At 54.0% G+C, this 15,479-nt stretch overlaps 2 protein-coding genes across 2 annotated transcripts; both read left to right on the forward strand.

Moving 5' to 3' along the window:
- Positions 1–322: 322 nt before the first annotated feature.
- SPBR_02267 (uncharacterized protein) lies at positions 323–3,508 on the forward strand (the record flags this gene model as incomplete). The annotated part of the gene is made up of 2 exons (XM_040760570.1): positions 323–3,016; positions 3,074–3,508. 2 exons carry the CDS (start codon positions 323–325, stop codon positions 3,506–3,508), a joined length of 3,129 nt encoding a protein of 1,042 aa, XP_040620344.1.
- Positions 3,509–4,539: 1,031 nt separating this feature from the next.
- Positions 4,540–7,362, forward strand: SPBR_02312 (uncharacterized protein; the record flags this gene model as incomplete). The annotated part of the gene is made up of 2 exons (XM_040760615.1): positions 4,540–5,285; positions 5,364–7,362. The coding sequence occupies 2 exons, from the start codon at positions 4,540–4,542 to the stop codon at positions 7,360–7,362; spliced, it is 2,745 nt and encodes a 914-aa protein (XP_040620345.1).
- Positions 7,363–15,479: the final 8,117 nt, after the last annotated feature.

The following is a 15,479-nucleotide window of genomic DNA, read 5'->3' on the forward strand; positions in this document are numbered from 1 at the left end:
GATGATAGCCTTGTATGAGATGTTTCAGAGGCGCTAGCCACTTCTGGTAGTTGGTTTTGCTTATGTAATAAAACAAGCTGTCAACTCTTTTGGATGATGGTACGCGAGCTATTATTACACCCAAAACGCGCTTTCCTCTTTGACCCGCACCGCGACTCGACAGGTCCCCTCCTTCCGCCGTGACGCTTGACCGCACCCGGATTTATAGTTTTGATTCTCACCACTGAAGCATCTACAGTTCAATAATTCTTGCGGCCTCACTCTTAACACGATCCTTTCATAACCGCATGCGGAACAATACCAAACTCCGACTTTGACGACCATGTCGTCTACCGCCGCTCGGGCGCACAGCAACAACAGCAACGGTGCGGCCGTCAATGCCGGCGGGGCGGGCACGAAACTCCGCACGAGCCACTCGCCGGCAACGGCAACCAGCAACAACGCGGCGTACGGACACAACCAACAGATTCCCGGCGTGCACGACAATTTCCAGGGCAGCGAGCGGTCAGACACGCGCTATCGCGAGGGGCCTCCGCCACCGCCACCGCACCAGCACCAGCACCAACACCAGCACCAACAGCAATCACAACACACATACAGCACCACATCACACAAGCGGACGGCCTCGGGCAACCCACGGCCAAGTAGTCGAGCTGCGGGCACCGGTGGGCCAACCGGCGCGTCTGGGCTCGGTGCCGAAGCTGCGGCGAATCGGGCAGCAAGAGGCGGGACGCCGACGGGCAGCAGGACGAACGTCTCCGAAGAGCGGCGCACCGAACGGACCGTCATCACGACACGGGACACATATGTGACACGCGTCCGCAGCCCTGAACGGCCGGCCCCCGCGCGAGCGACAACAACGACGACAGCATCGAGGGACAAACCCGCATCCAGAAATGCCGTCGACACGCGAGCAAGGGACGTGCCCGCTCCAGCAGCGCCCACCGTGCCATGGAAGCCCGAGGTGACATTGCTACCCCACACGACAGCGCCACTTGCGTCGCGTGTTTCAATACCTCCTCTCGCGTCACAAGTACCTGCCACTTTGCAGCCAGCCGCGCTAGGCAGCCTGTCTCTCGAGGCGCAGGAGGCTGTCATCATAGAGGACCTGTTGTCCGTGTTCATGGGCTGCGAAGGCCAGTATATTCGCTTTGCCAAGGGCTACGTCCCCGACGAAGAGCGCGACCGGCTCACAGGACCGACATGGCGTATTCTGCCCGGTCTCGATCCCAGCCTGCAGGATCTGGCGGCATCGATGCTACGGACAGCCACCCACTATGTGGCGCTAGAGACGTTCGTCGACGTGCAGAGCCGTGAGTCGTTTGGGCTTGTCAACCATGCGCTGTGTGCATCGGTGCGCAAGTTCCTGCAAGACTACCTGGTGCTGATTGCGCAGCTCGAAACGCAGTTCCTCACCGATGACGCCTTTACCCTGCATGTGCTCAATATCCATATGCTGCCGACCAGCCAGATGATGCTGCAGTTGTATGCGCTGGCACACGAGCTCCTCAAGAAGAATGCATTGTTAGACGACGATGAGACGGACGAGTCGAGCGACGACGGTGTTGACGATTACGACAAGATCATCGACCGGCTGCGCGAGGGCGGCGAGCTCGTGCCCGGCAATGCGGCCGGCAAAAAGATCTGCAAGGGCGGTGCGGTGCTGGAGATTATCACGAACCGGCTGGAGTCCATGTCGGGCGACCCGGCGGCGCGGGCGCTACTGACAGCACTGCTACGAGACGCCAGCCGGCCGTACATGGTGATGCTCAACGAGTGGCTGCACCACGGCGGCATCAGCGATCCGCACGCCGAATTTCTCGTTAAGGAACAAAAGAGCATCCGCCGCGAACTTCTCAAGGAGGACTACACCGACGAATACTGGGACCGGCGTTACACCCTGCGGGACAAGGACGTGCCGCCGCAGCTTGCCGGCGTCAAGGACAAGGTGCTGCTTGCGGGCAAGTACCTCAACGTGGTTCGCGAGTGTGGCGGTGTCGACATTAGCAAGAAGGTCATGGACGTCCCGACATCGTTTGACGACAGCCGGTTCCTCGACAACATCAACACGGCTTACGCACACGCCAACGCATCGTTGATGCAACTGCTGCTGACAACTCATGCGCTGCCCGCGAGATTGCGGTCGCTCAAGCACTACTTTTTCTTGGACCCCTCCGACTACTTCTCGTATTTTTTGGAACTTGGCCACTCTGAGCTACGTAAGCGCAACACCAAGGCTATTAACACCAGCAAACTGCAGTCGCTGCTCGATTTGGTGCTACGGCAGCCTGGCAGCATCGTGTCTCTAGACCCATTCAAGGAGGATGTCAAAGTGGAGATGATCGACACGACACTCGTCCAAGCCCTGCAGCGCGTCGTAAACATCACGGGCATCGAGCAGGGGGAGGTGCTGCAGCCGTCTATGCTGGCGGGCGGCGGTAACGACGGCGCCAGCACGGCCGGCGGCAGCAGCAGCGGTGACGCTGACGGCTACGCGTCACTGCGGCTCGACTACGCCATGCCCTTCCCCGTGTCGCTCGTCATTAGCCGCAAGACCATTTGGCGGTACCAGGCGCTTTTCCGGTTCCTGCTGTCGCTGCACCACCTGGAGTCGCAACTGACGACAACTTGGCAGGGCCACATGCGTGACCTGCCCTGGTTCCACCGGTCCATGAGCAAGGAGGTGGCCGTCTGGAAGCGGCGGCTGTTTACGCTGCGGGCGCGCATGCTGGTGTTTGTGCAGCAGCTGCTGTACTTTTGCACGGCTGAGGTGATTGAGCCCAACTGGCAAGCGCTCATGTCGCGGCTACAGACGGAAGAAACTGCCACAGCGGCTGCGGCTGCGGCGGCGGCGGCAGCCAACAACAATCACGCAACGACAAACGAGAATCCCGCAGACGCCGCTGCTCCGGTTCCCCTACCGAGCCGAACCGTCGATGAGCTGATGCAAGACCACGTGGACTTTCTCGATACATGCCTCAAGGAGTGCATGTTGACCAACAGCAAGCTGCTCAAGGTACGCCGCCTTTCATTGCCCTTTTTGTCTATCTTGGCTGTCTGACTGACCATACAGATTCACGCAAAACTCATGCAGACCTGCTCCTCGTTTGTCAGCTTCGCCAGCTTCCTTACACGCACCATGGACCGCATCGATCCGGATCTCGCCACCACAGCGACCCGGCCCAAGGATGCCACCGCTGAGCAGTGGAAGACATTCCAACAGAGTGTTCAGAGCGCCCGGCCGGCTAGCGACCCCAACAGCAGCACAACCACCAACAATGCAGCAACGGACTCGGCCCCCACGGACGAAGAGATGCGCAGCCTTGTCGACCGCCTGGGTAAATATGAGCACCTTTTTGGCCGAAACTTGCAAGTGCTCTTGGACGCTCTCAACCACTATGCCGCGACAGAGACGGTGGTCCTGCTGAGTTTGTGCGCGCGACTGAGCACTGCCAACCAGGGGACCGAGTACGCCGGACTACGGCACGAAGAGGACTTGGCCGTGTAATGGTTCTCTCTGATATCCCAACAGCTACTTGCGTCTTGGAATGGAACATGCGTATATGCTTTCTCGTGTCTCCCATATTCCTTTTTTATTTCATGTTAGAAATGACGATATGCCATTAATGCAATGCCCCCGACAATAGGCTCATGTTGGTGGTGGTTGAAAGTATCCAATTTGCTGTAAAAACAGTGTGTGGCGACAGTGTGCATACTCTGCACGGTATAACAGTTACTGAAATTGCGCTGTAATATGTTGTAGAATAGTAAGGGCGACCGCCTAAGGCAAGGGGCGAGCAAACCTCGGCCCCTAGAACCACCGACCCATTTCCTTACCAAAGAGGCTTCAAGGCAGCAAGTCACAGCGTGTCCTCAGCGGATAGCCGGATGCCTACGGGGCTCAGTAAGGCAAGAGAAGACAGGCCAACAAAGCAAGACCCAGGCTCCCAGGCCCAAGTTTTAAGCCAATCAGTGACTAGCACGAACACGGTCCCATTGGGAAGGAAGCTCTCACGTCCCGTAGTCGCGCCTTCTCCCCAAATCTCCAAAGTCTGTGACGACAGGTCCAAGCCCAAAAACTAGAAACGAATATCACAAGTCCACCCAACAATCAGGAACTTTGTGCTTCGAGACGAAGGCACTGTCGACGATCTCTTTCAACAACGCACTCTCCGGTGTCGATTTCCTTCCATTTCACCTATTGCAAGCATTCCCAGCGCATTCAGTTTGCGTTGGCGTCTGGCCTGCCGTCTCTCTGCTGCCCCCCTGACGATAAAATTTACGATCCCCTTTTCTTTTCTCGATCCTTTTCTTGCCATTCTGGTATTGTCTTGCCGCTACGGTTGATGCTTCACGACTGTCACGTTGCGTAGGGCTATCTCGATTCGGAATTGACATCCCTTCGACATCCCTTTCTACTCGTCTCTGAATCCCGTATACTCCGTACCTTGTCTCCGACGATGAACTGGTGAGCCACGCCCAACGGACATCAGATACAACCAGCTGGGACGGCACGCGGTCCGTCCAAGACGATCTACAATGCCCAAGGCACGCCCAGCTACCACGGGCTACGAACGCCTTGCTCAGGCTGACCGGTTTTCCGACGACTCCGACGACGATGAAGGCGCCGGCGCAGCCACCTTCGCTTCGCTGCAATCATCCGCTGCTGCCGCCGCTCTTTCCGGAACCTCGGGAGCAAACCCTCGCTATGCGTCCATTGTCGGCGGGCAACAACCGAGGCCCCATGGCGGTATGAGTACAGGCGGCCACGACCGGCGGGCATCGTACCAGCAAAATAACTACCGCCGGCGACGCACCAACTCCGGCGTCGACCTCAAGGCAATCAACGCGCGCCTCGAGCGGTGGGCCGATGAGATTGCCAACAAGTTCAAGCGCCACCAGAAGAAGCGAGGACAAGAAGACGAGGGCCGCCTCGAAATCCACTACTCTGTGTTCCAGGCTCCCGAGGGCGTGCGGCCAGCAACAGCCGAGACACTGGCACGGACAGCGGCCGGCGCACCCGACGCAACAAACGTTCCATCCTCTGTCATTACCGAAGCTGAGTTCGAGTCCATTGTCGACAGCGTGCGGACCGCCATCCGTGAAGGCACGCACCCCCGCATGATTTCGCAAGGCAGCTCTGGCAGCTACTTCGCGCGCAACCCAGAGGGCAAGGTGGTCGGTGTCTTCAAGCCCAAGGACGAGGAGCCGTATGCTGCTGGCAACCCCAAATGGAACAAGTGGATTCACCGGAACCTGTTTCCCTGCTGTTTCGGACGAGCCTGGTGTGTTTGACCTCGGCGCGTCTTGTGCTACAATTCCCTTCTTCCGTATTCATGTTACTAATGCTCTCCTGCACATAGCCTCATTCCCAACCTTTCCTACGTCAGCGAGGCCGCCGCCTACGTCCTCGACAACCAGCTACGCACCTACATGGTGCCTTATACCGACGTCGTCTACCTCTCGTCCAAGTCCTTCCACTATCCCTTCTGGGACCGATACTCCCACTCGCGCAACCGGAAACCACTACCGGCCAAGCCTGGCAGCTTCCAAGTTTTCCTCAAAGGCTTCAAAGACGCCAATATCTTCCTCCGCGAAAATCCTTGGCCGGACCAATACCTGTCTGGCTTTCGCACGAGCGATCGCCACCGCAACGGCCGCACCGGTCGTTGGGCCGACAACTGCCGGCCAGGCTCTAGGCGTACCTCCAAAACGCCAAATGGATCGAACCTGAGGAGCAGGAGCTCTGGCGGTGCTGGCGGTGACCTAGGTGACGAGACGAATTACAGCGACTACGACGAGAACGAGGATGCCAGCGCAGCATCAACGCCGGGGCCCGATAACTTTGTGTGGACCGAAACCCTGAAACAGTCTTTCCGCGAAGAACTGGAGAAGCTTGTCATTCTTGATTACATTATGCGCAACACGGACCGTGGCCTCGATAACTGGATGATCAAGGTCGACTGGCCGAGCCAAGAAGTGTCAATCACCTCGGAGCCCATGCACCTCAACATGGACGGCGCCAGCGGCAGTGCTAACGGCAGTCCTGGCTCCGAGGCCCCGCGTCCCGTCGACCTCTCTCAACGACCGGCCCATAGCAACCGTGCCCGGGCGCCCTACCGCGCTCAGAAACCGATGGAGGCCTCCACACCACCCGCCAGCAGCACTCTGCAGCCCAACATCCACATTGGAGCCATCGATAACTCGCTGTCCTGGCCTTGGAAGCATCCGGATGCCTGGCGCAGTTTCCCCTTTGGCTGGCTCTTTTTGCCCGTGGACCTCATCGGCCGGCCCTTCTCGCAAAGGACGCGCGATCATTTCTTGCCGCTTCTGACGTCGCCGGCTTGGTGGTCGCAGACCCAGCTTGCCCTCCGCCGCGTCTTCCAGATGGACCCCGATTTCCAGGAACGCATGTTTGCTCGCCAGATTGCCGTCATGAAGGGCCAGGCTTGGAACGTTGTCGAGACTCTCAAGACGCCCGACCACGGCCCCCTCGAGCTGACACGGCGGGCCAAGGTCTGCGTCTGGGACGACTTGGTCGAAGTGCCGATTGCCGTTCCTATGCGTGCCACCAGCTCTGAGATCCGCCGCCGTAACGAGTTTGAGCTATCCCGGGCCATGGACGAAGAAATGGACATTGGCGCCATCGGAGGCGTTGACGGCAACGGCGATGGCCGTCGCGGCGGAAAGAAACCTGCCACGACCACCATGACCAGCAGCGACTCGTATTTTGACAACGTGGAAGGAACCAACGACCCAGAGGATTTGCTCGTCAGCGCCACATCTCCGCTACCCAATCCGGGCCGCTTTGAGCTGACCAAGGAGTTGGTCGCCGAGGAAGACGAGTCTGGCGAGGGTGCTGCTGGCGAATCGTCGAACATGAATGACGCCAACTCACCTCCGGCGCCGTCGCCCGCGTCCTCGCAACTGCTATCCGTCGAGTCGCCTAATGCCCGCGGCGGCAGCCGGCGAAACCTGTCGTCTGCCGCTGCCAGTGCCGCGGCCCAGCGGCAAAAGATGCCCCCCCAGCACCAGCGCCGGTACAGCTATACGACAGCAGCCTCGCGGCGGAATAGCAACACCATTGCACAGCAGCTGTACGGTGAGCGGCACGGTGCCGCGGCAGGCGGTAGCGGGAGCAACTCCATGTCGTCCTCCATGCTCCTGCCGCACCACCCGCCCCGCCACCACCGGGCGGCTTCGCTGGACAACTACTTTTACGACGACCGGGCCGGTGACGAGGACATCGAGGGCGACCTAGGCTATGCAGCGGCCGAGGGCATGGAGAACAACCGCCGGCGCGTGATTGTAGAGCGTCTTGAGCCGGTGAAGACCAAGAACCCGGTGTTTACATGGTGTTGATGTAATGCAAGTGTTCGCATCTCATTCGACGGTGTCTTTGTTTTTTTTTGTTTTTTCGTGTTTCCTTTTCGACAAAGATGTAGATTGTCCTGTATTTTCCTAGGGTCTTTCAGCACCAGCGCGACTTTATTATATTATGAGATCATTAGACGGATTATTGTACTGTACTCAAATGTCACTGTTTTCTGTTTGTCTTTTTTTCCCATGTACCCCGTCCCACGTTTTCACCGAAGGATCTAGAGTTTCTCCTGTATTTCTTCTTCCCATCGGTATTCGAATTCGTTTCTTCTGATGTATTGATGATTCCAAACTTCACTCGAAAGTCATAGAAGGGAGTTACAGTTAGGCTACTCGGCTTTCTATGTGCAGTTCAGGTTCAAGCAGGATGGTAACAATGTGTATCCGCTACAGGGAAACTTGTATCATAAATTAATGAATACATAAAAACTGAAAGCAATTTTAGAAGTACGAAACAAATATTAAAAAAGCAAAGTTTAAATTACCACTAACACCAATATAGTACTGACAGTTGCCTTTTCAAGGGAAGAGGGAGGGCAGCACCATATACCATGTCGTTGGCATTATACCCAACCACGGAATGGCAGCATCAGGAATACTACATTGTTGTCTGTTCTTGGTGGCCCTTCTCCCCAAACAGGGGCTTGTTCTTTACACGTAAAATCGTGTGGTGTATTCCAACCAGACGGGACGGCTCAGGCGGCAGCGCAAGACGTAGAGACAGGAATGGGAATGGAGGGCAAGAATCTACGACGTACGACGCGGCCTCGGCATTCTGACAGACGACTTTACGACGGAGGGAATGTGGACCAGATGAAGTTGGCGGGGCAAGTGTATCTGCGAGGACGGGTGAGCGGGATAATGTTATTTCACAAGAAGGAAATGTGGATGTGGCTTGACAGCTGGCAGACCTCTCCAGACAACAGAAGAAGTCGGAGAAGGACGTGGGATGGCCGCTACTCTTCCGTATGTTGTTCTGTGGAAGCCAAAACGAGAGGCTGGATTGGCCCAGCCGGTGTCTGAAGGGAAAGTCTGGGTGCATAGAAACGACGTATCGTTTTCTGTTGTCTCGTCTCCCACTCTCAGACTCGAAAAGAGAGCTAGCTGGGCGTGTACAGTGGCGAGTGGAAAAGAACTGGTCCGACGGAGTAGCGGAAACCAAGGATCATAGTAAAGGACCCATGCCAATGGGGCCTGAGAGCTGCGGGAATCAGAGAGAAACAAGAAACAAAACGCAGGAGCAGGGGGAGGGGGGGGGAGCCCCTAGAAAGAAAACAAGAAAGAAAGAGAGAAAAAAGAAAAAAGAAACCCATTTTATCTAGGAAGTGGTGGTCGGATTTCAGCATTCACCGACGTCGGCGAGCAGGCAATGGCTGACCACCTCTGTACATCGTACAACCGCAGACAATGGAAGACAATAGTTTCATCTCCCCTTCGAGACGAAAGCAGCTCTGGCTGGTCGGCGGTTGGTGGCTTGCATTTCTGTTCCTTTGCCTCTCGGTGCTATGCTCTTGCTCGTTTCGTCTTGTTTCCTCCGCGAAGGTAACCCACCACACCACAATGGTTATTCGCCTCCCGGCCTCCCACACCAACGCGGAAGATCAACGTTTTGGGGAGGGGCTTTCTTGGGCTGTCTGGCTGTGTCCTGGAACGCGATACTTATGCCTGCAACGGGAAGCTGGTCGGCTGTAGAGTAGAAGAAGGAATCAAAGAAACTGTAAAAAGTTCGTGTGTCTGTCAAACAAGAGAGGGTGTGGGAGGGGCAGTTTTCTCATAGACCAAGGGGACAGGCTATACCACCCATCCCAACCTTTCGTGTTGTCACTTTTCACTCTGTCTGGCTTCTTTGGGGTGGAAGGTGGTTGTGTTCCTGTGCTTTTTCTTCTTCGATTTCCGGCGCGGTGAAAATGGAGGGTGGGTTGAAACCAACCAGTCTATCGGGTCGGAAGCAACCCACCCTCCTCCTCTAACCCGAGACAGCGCATGCACAGAGCAGAAACTTCCCGCCCTTCCCGCCGGCCTTTACATTTCTATGTGTCGAGTGACGTGTAGTACGTCGGCCTGTACGATACATGTATGCCATACCCTGGACCTGCTTCGTTGTTGGGCGTGCTGCGTCTTGTGTGGCTAGATGGCTAGAAAGCTGGGAAACATTCTGACCGAGTTCGTCGAGGTGTACTCTGCATTACTCGTGCTTGTCGTCCGTAGAGTTCTGGTGGGCGGTTGAACGGGACTGCAAGGATATGGTTTGTGGCTGCTACTTTCCAGCTCAAGAAGAGACGAAGTATTCGGAGATGGGCTCCATCCTTCTTCATGCCTTCCACATTTGCGCCTGTTCTATAGGGAGCGTCCCCCATGATACGACTCAATGTTAGCGTTTCGGTATCTGAGAGGACCTCTTCGTCGAAGGAATAGCATGGACATGAGGGAGCTTGTCAGCGCATCAAGGCCGCTCTGTGTCGAAATACGAAGGGAGTACCGAGTACTCCGTAGTTTGCAAAAGACGGTATTCTGCAGATTCAAATTAAATCAAGTTTCGGTTCGGAGTACTCTGTACGTTTCCAGCATGTGCGGGAACGAAAACGCTGATAATTCAAAATTTCAAATCCAACAAATGTGACAAGTGACGAGGGCCAAGACATGACAAAGGCCGACACGAGCCAGTCAACCACTGTGCAGTGGTGCTCCATGGGACAGGACAGGTGCAATGCTTTGTAGGACTCCCGACAAGGCAATACGGGTGCAGGCGAGATGCCATGTAGCACCGTGTCTCCTGAACCCACTGGGCCGGGTACTGTCTGTGCAGTGCATGGCGAAGGTGCCTCTCAATATGCAGGGTTGGCTGTATCCGTTGCATGGAGCAATGCTCAGTACAGCGAATGCCGTTGGCAGTGTCCCTATCGTCCCACGCAGTCCCAATTTGCTTTGGTGTGTCCGGGGTCTTGCTTTTTGTTTCTTTGCGTCGGCAGCTGGCCCGAGGACCATCACTCACCGCCCTCAGCGGCTAAGTTTTTGGGCCCCTTGTCACCACCCTGGCACTCGCGCAAATAATTCCTGTATAAGGATACGACTATCTGCATGCGGAACACCGGGACGATGCAGGAATGGGCCAGGCAAGGGCTGCATATCCAGGTGGATGCTGCTTATGGGCGGAGGAGAACACGAAGTAGACTTACTCGTAGTACGTACACATTCTCTGCCGAGACTGCTAGAGAAACTAAGTTGGGATTCGGTACGGAGACATTGTTTGATGTCGTTGCACCTCTGTGGCTTGCTATCAAGGGCTTTTATGTGTAGATTGACTGTTGAGAATGCTGAGGCTGCTTCAGGTTAGCCTAGCGGGAGAAAGGAAGAGAATGGAAAGGGATGTACTAAAGTCCGTGACTTGGTTGACGCACATGATTACGTTAGTAGAACAGGAGAGAAGACGAGAAAGTCGTAAGGAATGGAGGCTGGGAAACATATAAACAAGGGAAAAGGCAAAAGATATCGCTCCCAGGTGCCTGAAACACGAACCTTTGGTGTCACCCCGGCTGCGTTGTCAGAGATAGACGAATGTTTCGTATGAGCAACTAAGATCGCAATGGACAACTCGTCGCATTCAAGAGCCTTGTTGCGTGGGATTTGGTTTCCGTGTTGGGGTCGTATGTGGCGCTGGCGAGCATATCGTGCAGATGCTATGAAATATCATGAACCGGGTTCAGAAATATGTGACAAAGTCAAGCAACTGTACTCCGTAGGACAGATTGTATTTTTTAAGACGGCCGGAGGAAATGTACCACGATAAGAAGCCCTTTTCTGTTATGTAAAAAATAAAAACAGCTGTCGATTAGGGGGCCACGACGAATAGAAACCGACTTACAACGTATATTCCGGCATCATGCAGCTCAAATTACACATAATTTCTTGAGCCAAGAGCCGTAAAGTGATGTTCCGAGTCCAGGAATGCTGTCGACGCCTACAAAAGACGATAGTTTGTGTGTATTTGCGAGGTCGTTTGCTCGCGTGAGACATCGTGCCTTTGTTGTTGATGAGGTGGTGGTACTTTGCAAGGCTCTGGTACAAATTAAACCGATGTACATCCACGAAAAGGCCCGAAATGGGCCATCATCGACGAAAGCTCCACATGCATCCGTGCTTAATTCGCACGTAAACCACAAAATATTGAGGCGTTCATGACATGCATGTAAGCTTCGTGTGTCGTCGCTTCTCACAGACATACTGTGCATCGTTAGCAAACAAAGCAATCAGGTGCCCGAGACACAGCGTTAGCAAATGAGATATAAATGCGATGTTTTACGAGTAGCTGCCCACCGTGTTCGTACTTGTATTACGTCGCAATGTACGGAGTCCACCGTGTTGTCCAAGGGTCCGGCAGAATATCATTATTGCATTGTGATTGCGTCTGCAGTCGGCGGTCCCGGGGATGTGGACAAGCTGGTCAGGGGGACCAAAGTGACTGGGGGCGGCCATTACCTCGTTCAATGTCATTGTCTTGCTTTTGGCCTGTTTCAACTTTAGCTTTGTTGTATTGAAAGGCCCATCTTGTGGACCAATGGCTTTGGACGTAAGCCCAAAAGCGTGAAGCGAATCGCGGAGAGATGTTTCCAGAGTCTCCTGAACCCTGTCGTGAATTGTGGTCCCCCCCCTTGCACGATAGCCCCCAACGGGAAGTTAAAATTACGACACTGCAGACAAAATGATCAGCAAGGAAACCCGAGAACAGCGGGAGAAGGCTGAGAGAAGAATCAAGGCGGGGGCGACAGGTAGGGGCATGCCCCCGTATCACGTACATAGAGAGAATAGACTTTAACTTATGTGTGAGTTAGGGGTGCCTTATTCCCGTGGTCTTCGCATTTTCAGCGTCCCACTGTCATTTTTCTTAGATCTCACGTACCATGTTCAAGAAACACGTCATGCGTGCACGTCGCACTGGAGCTTTTAAGCTGCGGCTGGCTTCAACTGAACCAATCCGTGTGAGACGGACAGACGGAAAGAACTTGTATCGTACTCACTGTTTGAACGTCTGCTTCTGCTAATGCGGCGCTGCGTCGTGACCTATCATAAATGAGAAAGTTGCGAGCGTCCGTAACTACCTGGGCCAGTAACGACCTGCTGAGAGAAGAAACTGAGTGGCGGGCCCAGACAGTCGGGTTCAGATGTCGTTTGGCTGAGTAGCCTCTGCTTGGCCCTGTGACCGTTCCAGGGCAATTTTGATTTTTCATCCAAACATGCAGGCGGGTCGGCTGAACTAACCGCATTCGCTCAAATAATGTTGTTGTGCATGTCCCTCTGTCGAAAACAAAAAAGGCAGCTGCCGCAAATTGGTGTAGAATGCGACTGTATAAAAGTGTTGATATAGCCAAACAGAGCAGGTTTTCATGGCATTGTCACGAAATTCCGGGTCTTGATACGCTTGGACGAGCACGACGCGCAAAGTACTAATGCAAGAATTAGGCGTGTCTGGTAGTGGGGTTTAAAACTCGAGTGTGCCGTAGTTTTATCTTCTCGCATAGCTCTTGCGTGGCTAGTGGGAGTCCGAAATAAGAGGCCAACAACGGGGCTCCTTCGTATCCAGCCCAGGTCAGGCCACATGGCCCATCTAGCTGATGTCGACATGGCCAAATACTTTGTCCCTATGTTTGCGCCATAGCAGTGCCCTTGTTCGTCGTCGTCGTCGTCGTCGTTTTTTTTTCTTCTTCTAATGTTGGTTGTATTTTCTCGGGTTCTCGTGTCGCGAGAACCTGTCCGCACCGTATTTTGGACGCAAAGAAGAAAGTAAAGCCCGAAAGTGTGGACTCAAGGACAAGACCGATTCAAAAAAGATAATATTAACCGAACAGGGTGCCGGTGGACTCCTTCGTAGCGGAAATGAGATGTAATAAGATGTGCTCTGCATGCGGGTGGATAGATATGGACGATGGAGACAGGGCAACTCGGTTAGGAACGTGAGCAGATATCAGGGAAGTACGGCATCATGAGAGCTGCACAAGGAGTTTCAAGCTTGACCTTTGTGACGACCGACCAAAGGTGGATTTTATGACGTGGAGGCGTATCATTCGAGCGTGACGCCGAGGGTGTGAGATGGAATGGGCCTCTTGCGTGAGCTGAGCGTCCGCGTGCCTCCTTGCAAGTTCACAGTGAGATAGAGAGACCATAACAGTGAATGTAAGTAGGCACGGTAGGTTGATCTTCGCAGCGGTCAAATTAGCCTCGTGATGTCTGGTAAAGAGGCGGCGGAAATAAATCTCCCATGAATCATCGAGAAGGCAATTACTTGGAAACTGTGGTAGTTCATCGCCGATTCCTTCAGTGGGGGGGGGGCGAAAAAAGGGACGGATGGTCGTCCTGCGTGGCCCAGCGCGGTCATCGGTCGGTTTCTGATTTCTGGGGTTGATCAATATGACCAGACATGGCAAAGATGATTAGTTTCGATCCGTCGATGTTTCAAGTCCGCCAGTGCCTCGGATTCGTAAGCAAACATTCAGGCAGAAAGAATGTTCAAGAAGGGAAATGACCTCGTGTATTTCGGTCAGATCCTGTCGAAGAACACCAGAGACAAAAAAGACCCAGTGAGAGACGAGAGATCCAAATCCCGATGGTCTGGAAGCGCCCGAAACGAGAAGCCGGTCCTTGTTGCCGCCACCGTTCAGCCAAGACTGTGCTTGCCTTCGCTGGCTTTGGTTCCAGCAAAGAAAAAAATACCCAATGATAAGATTACCGGTCATGAATGCAATTTTGGAAGGCGTGTGGTCCGTCCCAAGGCATAAATTCGCTTTGGCCATGATACTCCCAGCGTCTCCGGTGGTTGTCATGGAAATTGCGAGCACTGAGGGCTCCGTCCTTTAAAACAAAATTGGGACTTGAAGAACCTGGATTGCCCAGTTGAAAGAGTTATTTGCTTGCCATCGTATCCCATCGCCCAGGGAAAGCACAGGCTTCGTCATGTTTACTCTGTTCATGGCGTCTTGCTGTGCTTCGCTTGAAGAGGACCTAGTTCCGCACCACGCATGTCCCGCAAGACCAAGTTTCAGGCTTTTGTTGTTGGCCCAGGGGGTGAGCTATGAGTGCTTGCCTTTTGTCTCGTCATGGTTAATTGTGGCTGGCCCACTGACCTCGCTGGAAATTTGAAAATAGACGTCACGAGACAAGGGATGGCGTAGCAATTTAACGGAAGTATCTGGTGCTGAAAGTATTCCCGAGGTGCAGGGTTACGACCATGACGTTGCTGTGCAGGACACTTTTCAACCGGTGAGGATAAAGTAGTGCCGTGGTAATTCGATGGGTGAAAAAGGGTGGGATTTTGCTTGTTGTCTGTTCCGTTTGCCGGCTGGTCTCCATCTTTACGTCGTATGTTGGCGTGCTCCCAAGAAGGAACAGTGTAAAAACAATCCAGACTCCACATGTACAGTGGGATTTGCGACGATCAACATTTGCTGGCCGTCAGTATGTGTGCGGCATACAAAAAGAATTCAATTTCGCGTTTCTGAGAAATGTCGTTATGTTTGTAATCCAACAAGTGCAGTGTACAGCGACTTTAAGCGTGCATTGTGAGCGGGAGTTGAAGTAAAGGTGATTCAGGGGTGATAAACAATGGAAGAATTTACTCACTGTTTTGGTACACTGTTCCAATTTCAAGACACGTTGTCTTATCGCCCCAGAACAAAATGACGTTCTAGTTCGGTTACTAGTCCGCCGCCCACGTTTTCGTTTGGGACCCAACACCCCTTTTTGTTGACATGGATGAGCCTTGTAAAATCTGCAATGGAAGTGCGTTTGCAGAGACCAGAACGAAAATGGTTATACTGCACCAGGGCCTCTACTGCACCAGGGCCTCTACTGCACCAGGTCCTGGTTTTTCGCTAAGACAAGAATTCGGGAAATAACGATAAGGCATGAGAAATTGCACATGCTTGGCCAGCATGTTGAAGGTCTTGAAAAAGTCGTCCTCATTTCTCGGTGAAGAAAACCAAACCATTCTAGGGACTGTTCCGTATCTTTTGTGGACGACACCCCCTTCTTTTGCCGGTTCAAGGTTAACAGCCCCCAAAAAGGCACCAAGAGGACGGCAACACCCTGGCGGGGCCGAAGCCGCTTCT

Source organism: Sporothrix brasiliensis (genome assembly GCF_000820605.1).
Source record: "Sporothrix brasiliensis 5110 chromosome Unknown Cont17, whole genome shotgun sequence".
NCBI lineage: Eukaryota > Fungi > Ascomycota > Sordariomycetes > Ophiostomatales > Ophiostomataceae > Sporothrix > Sporothrix brasiliensis.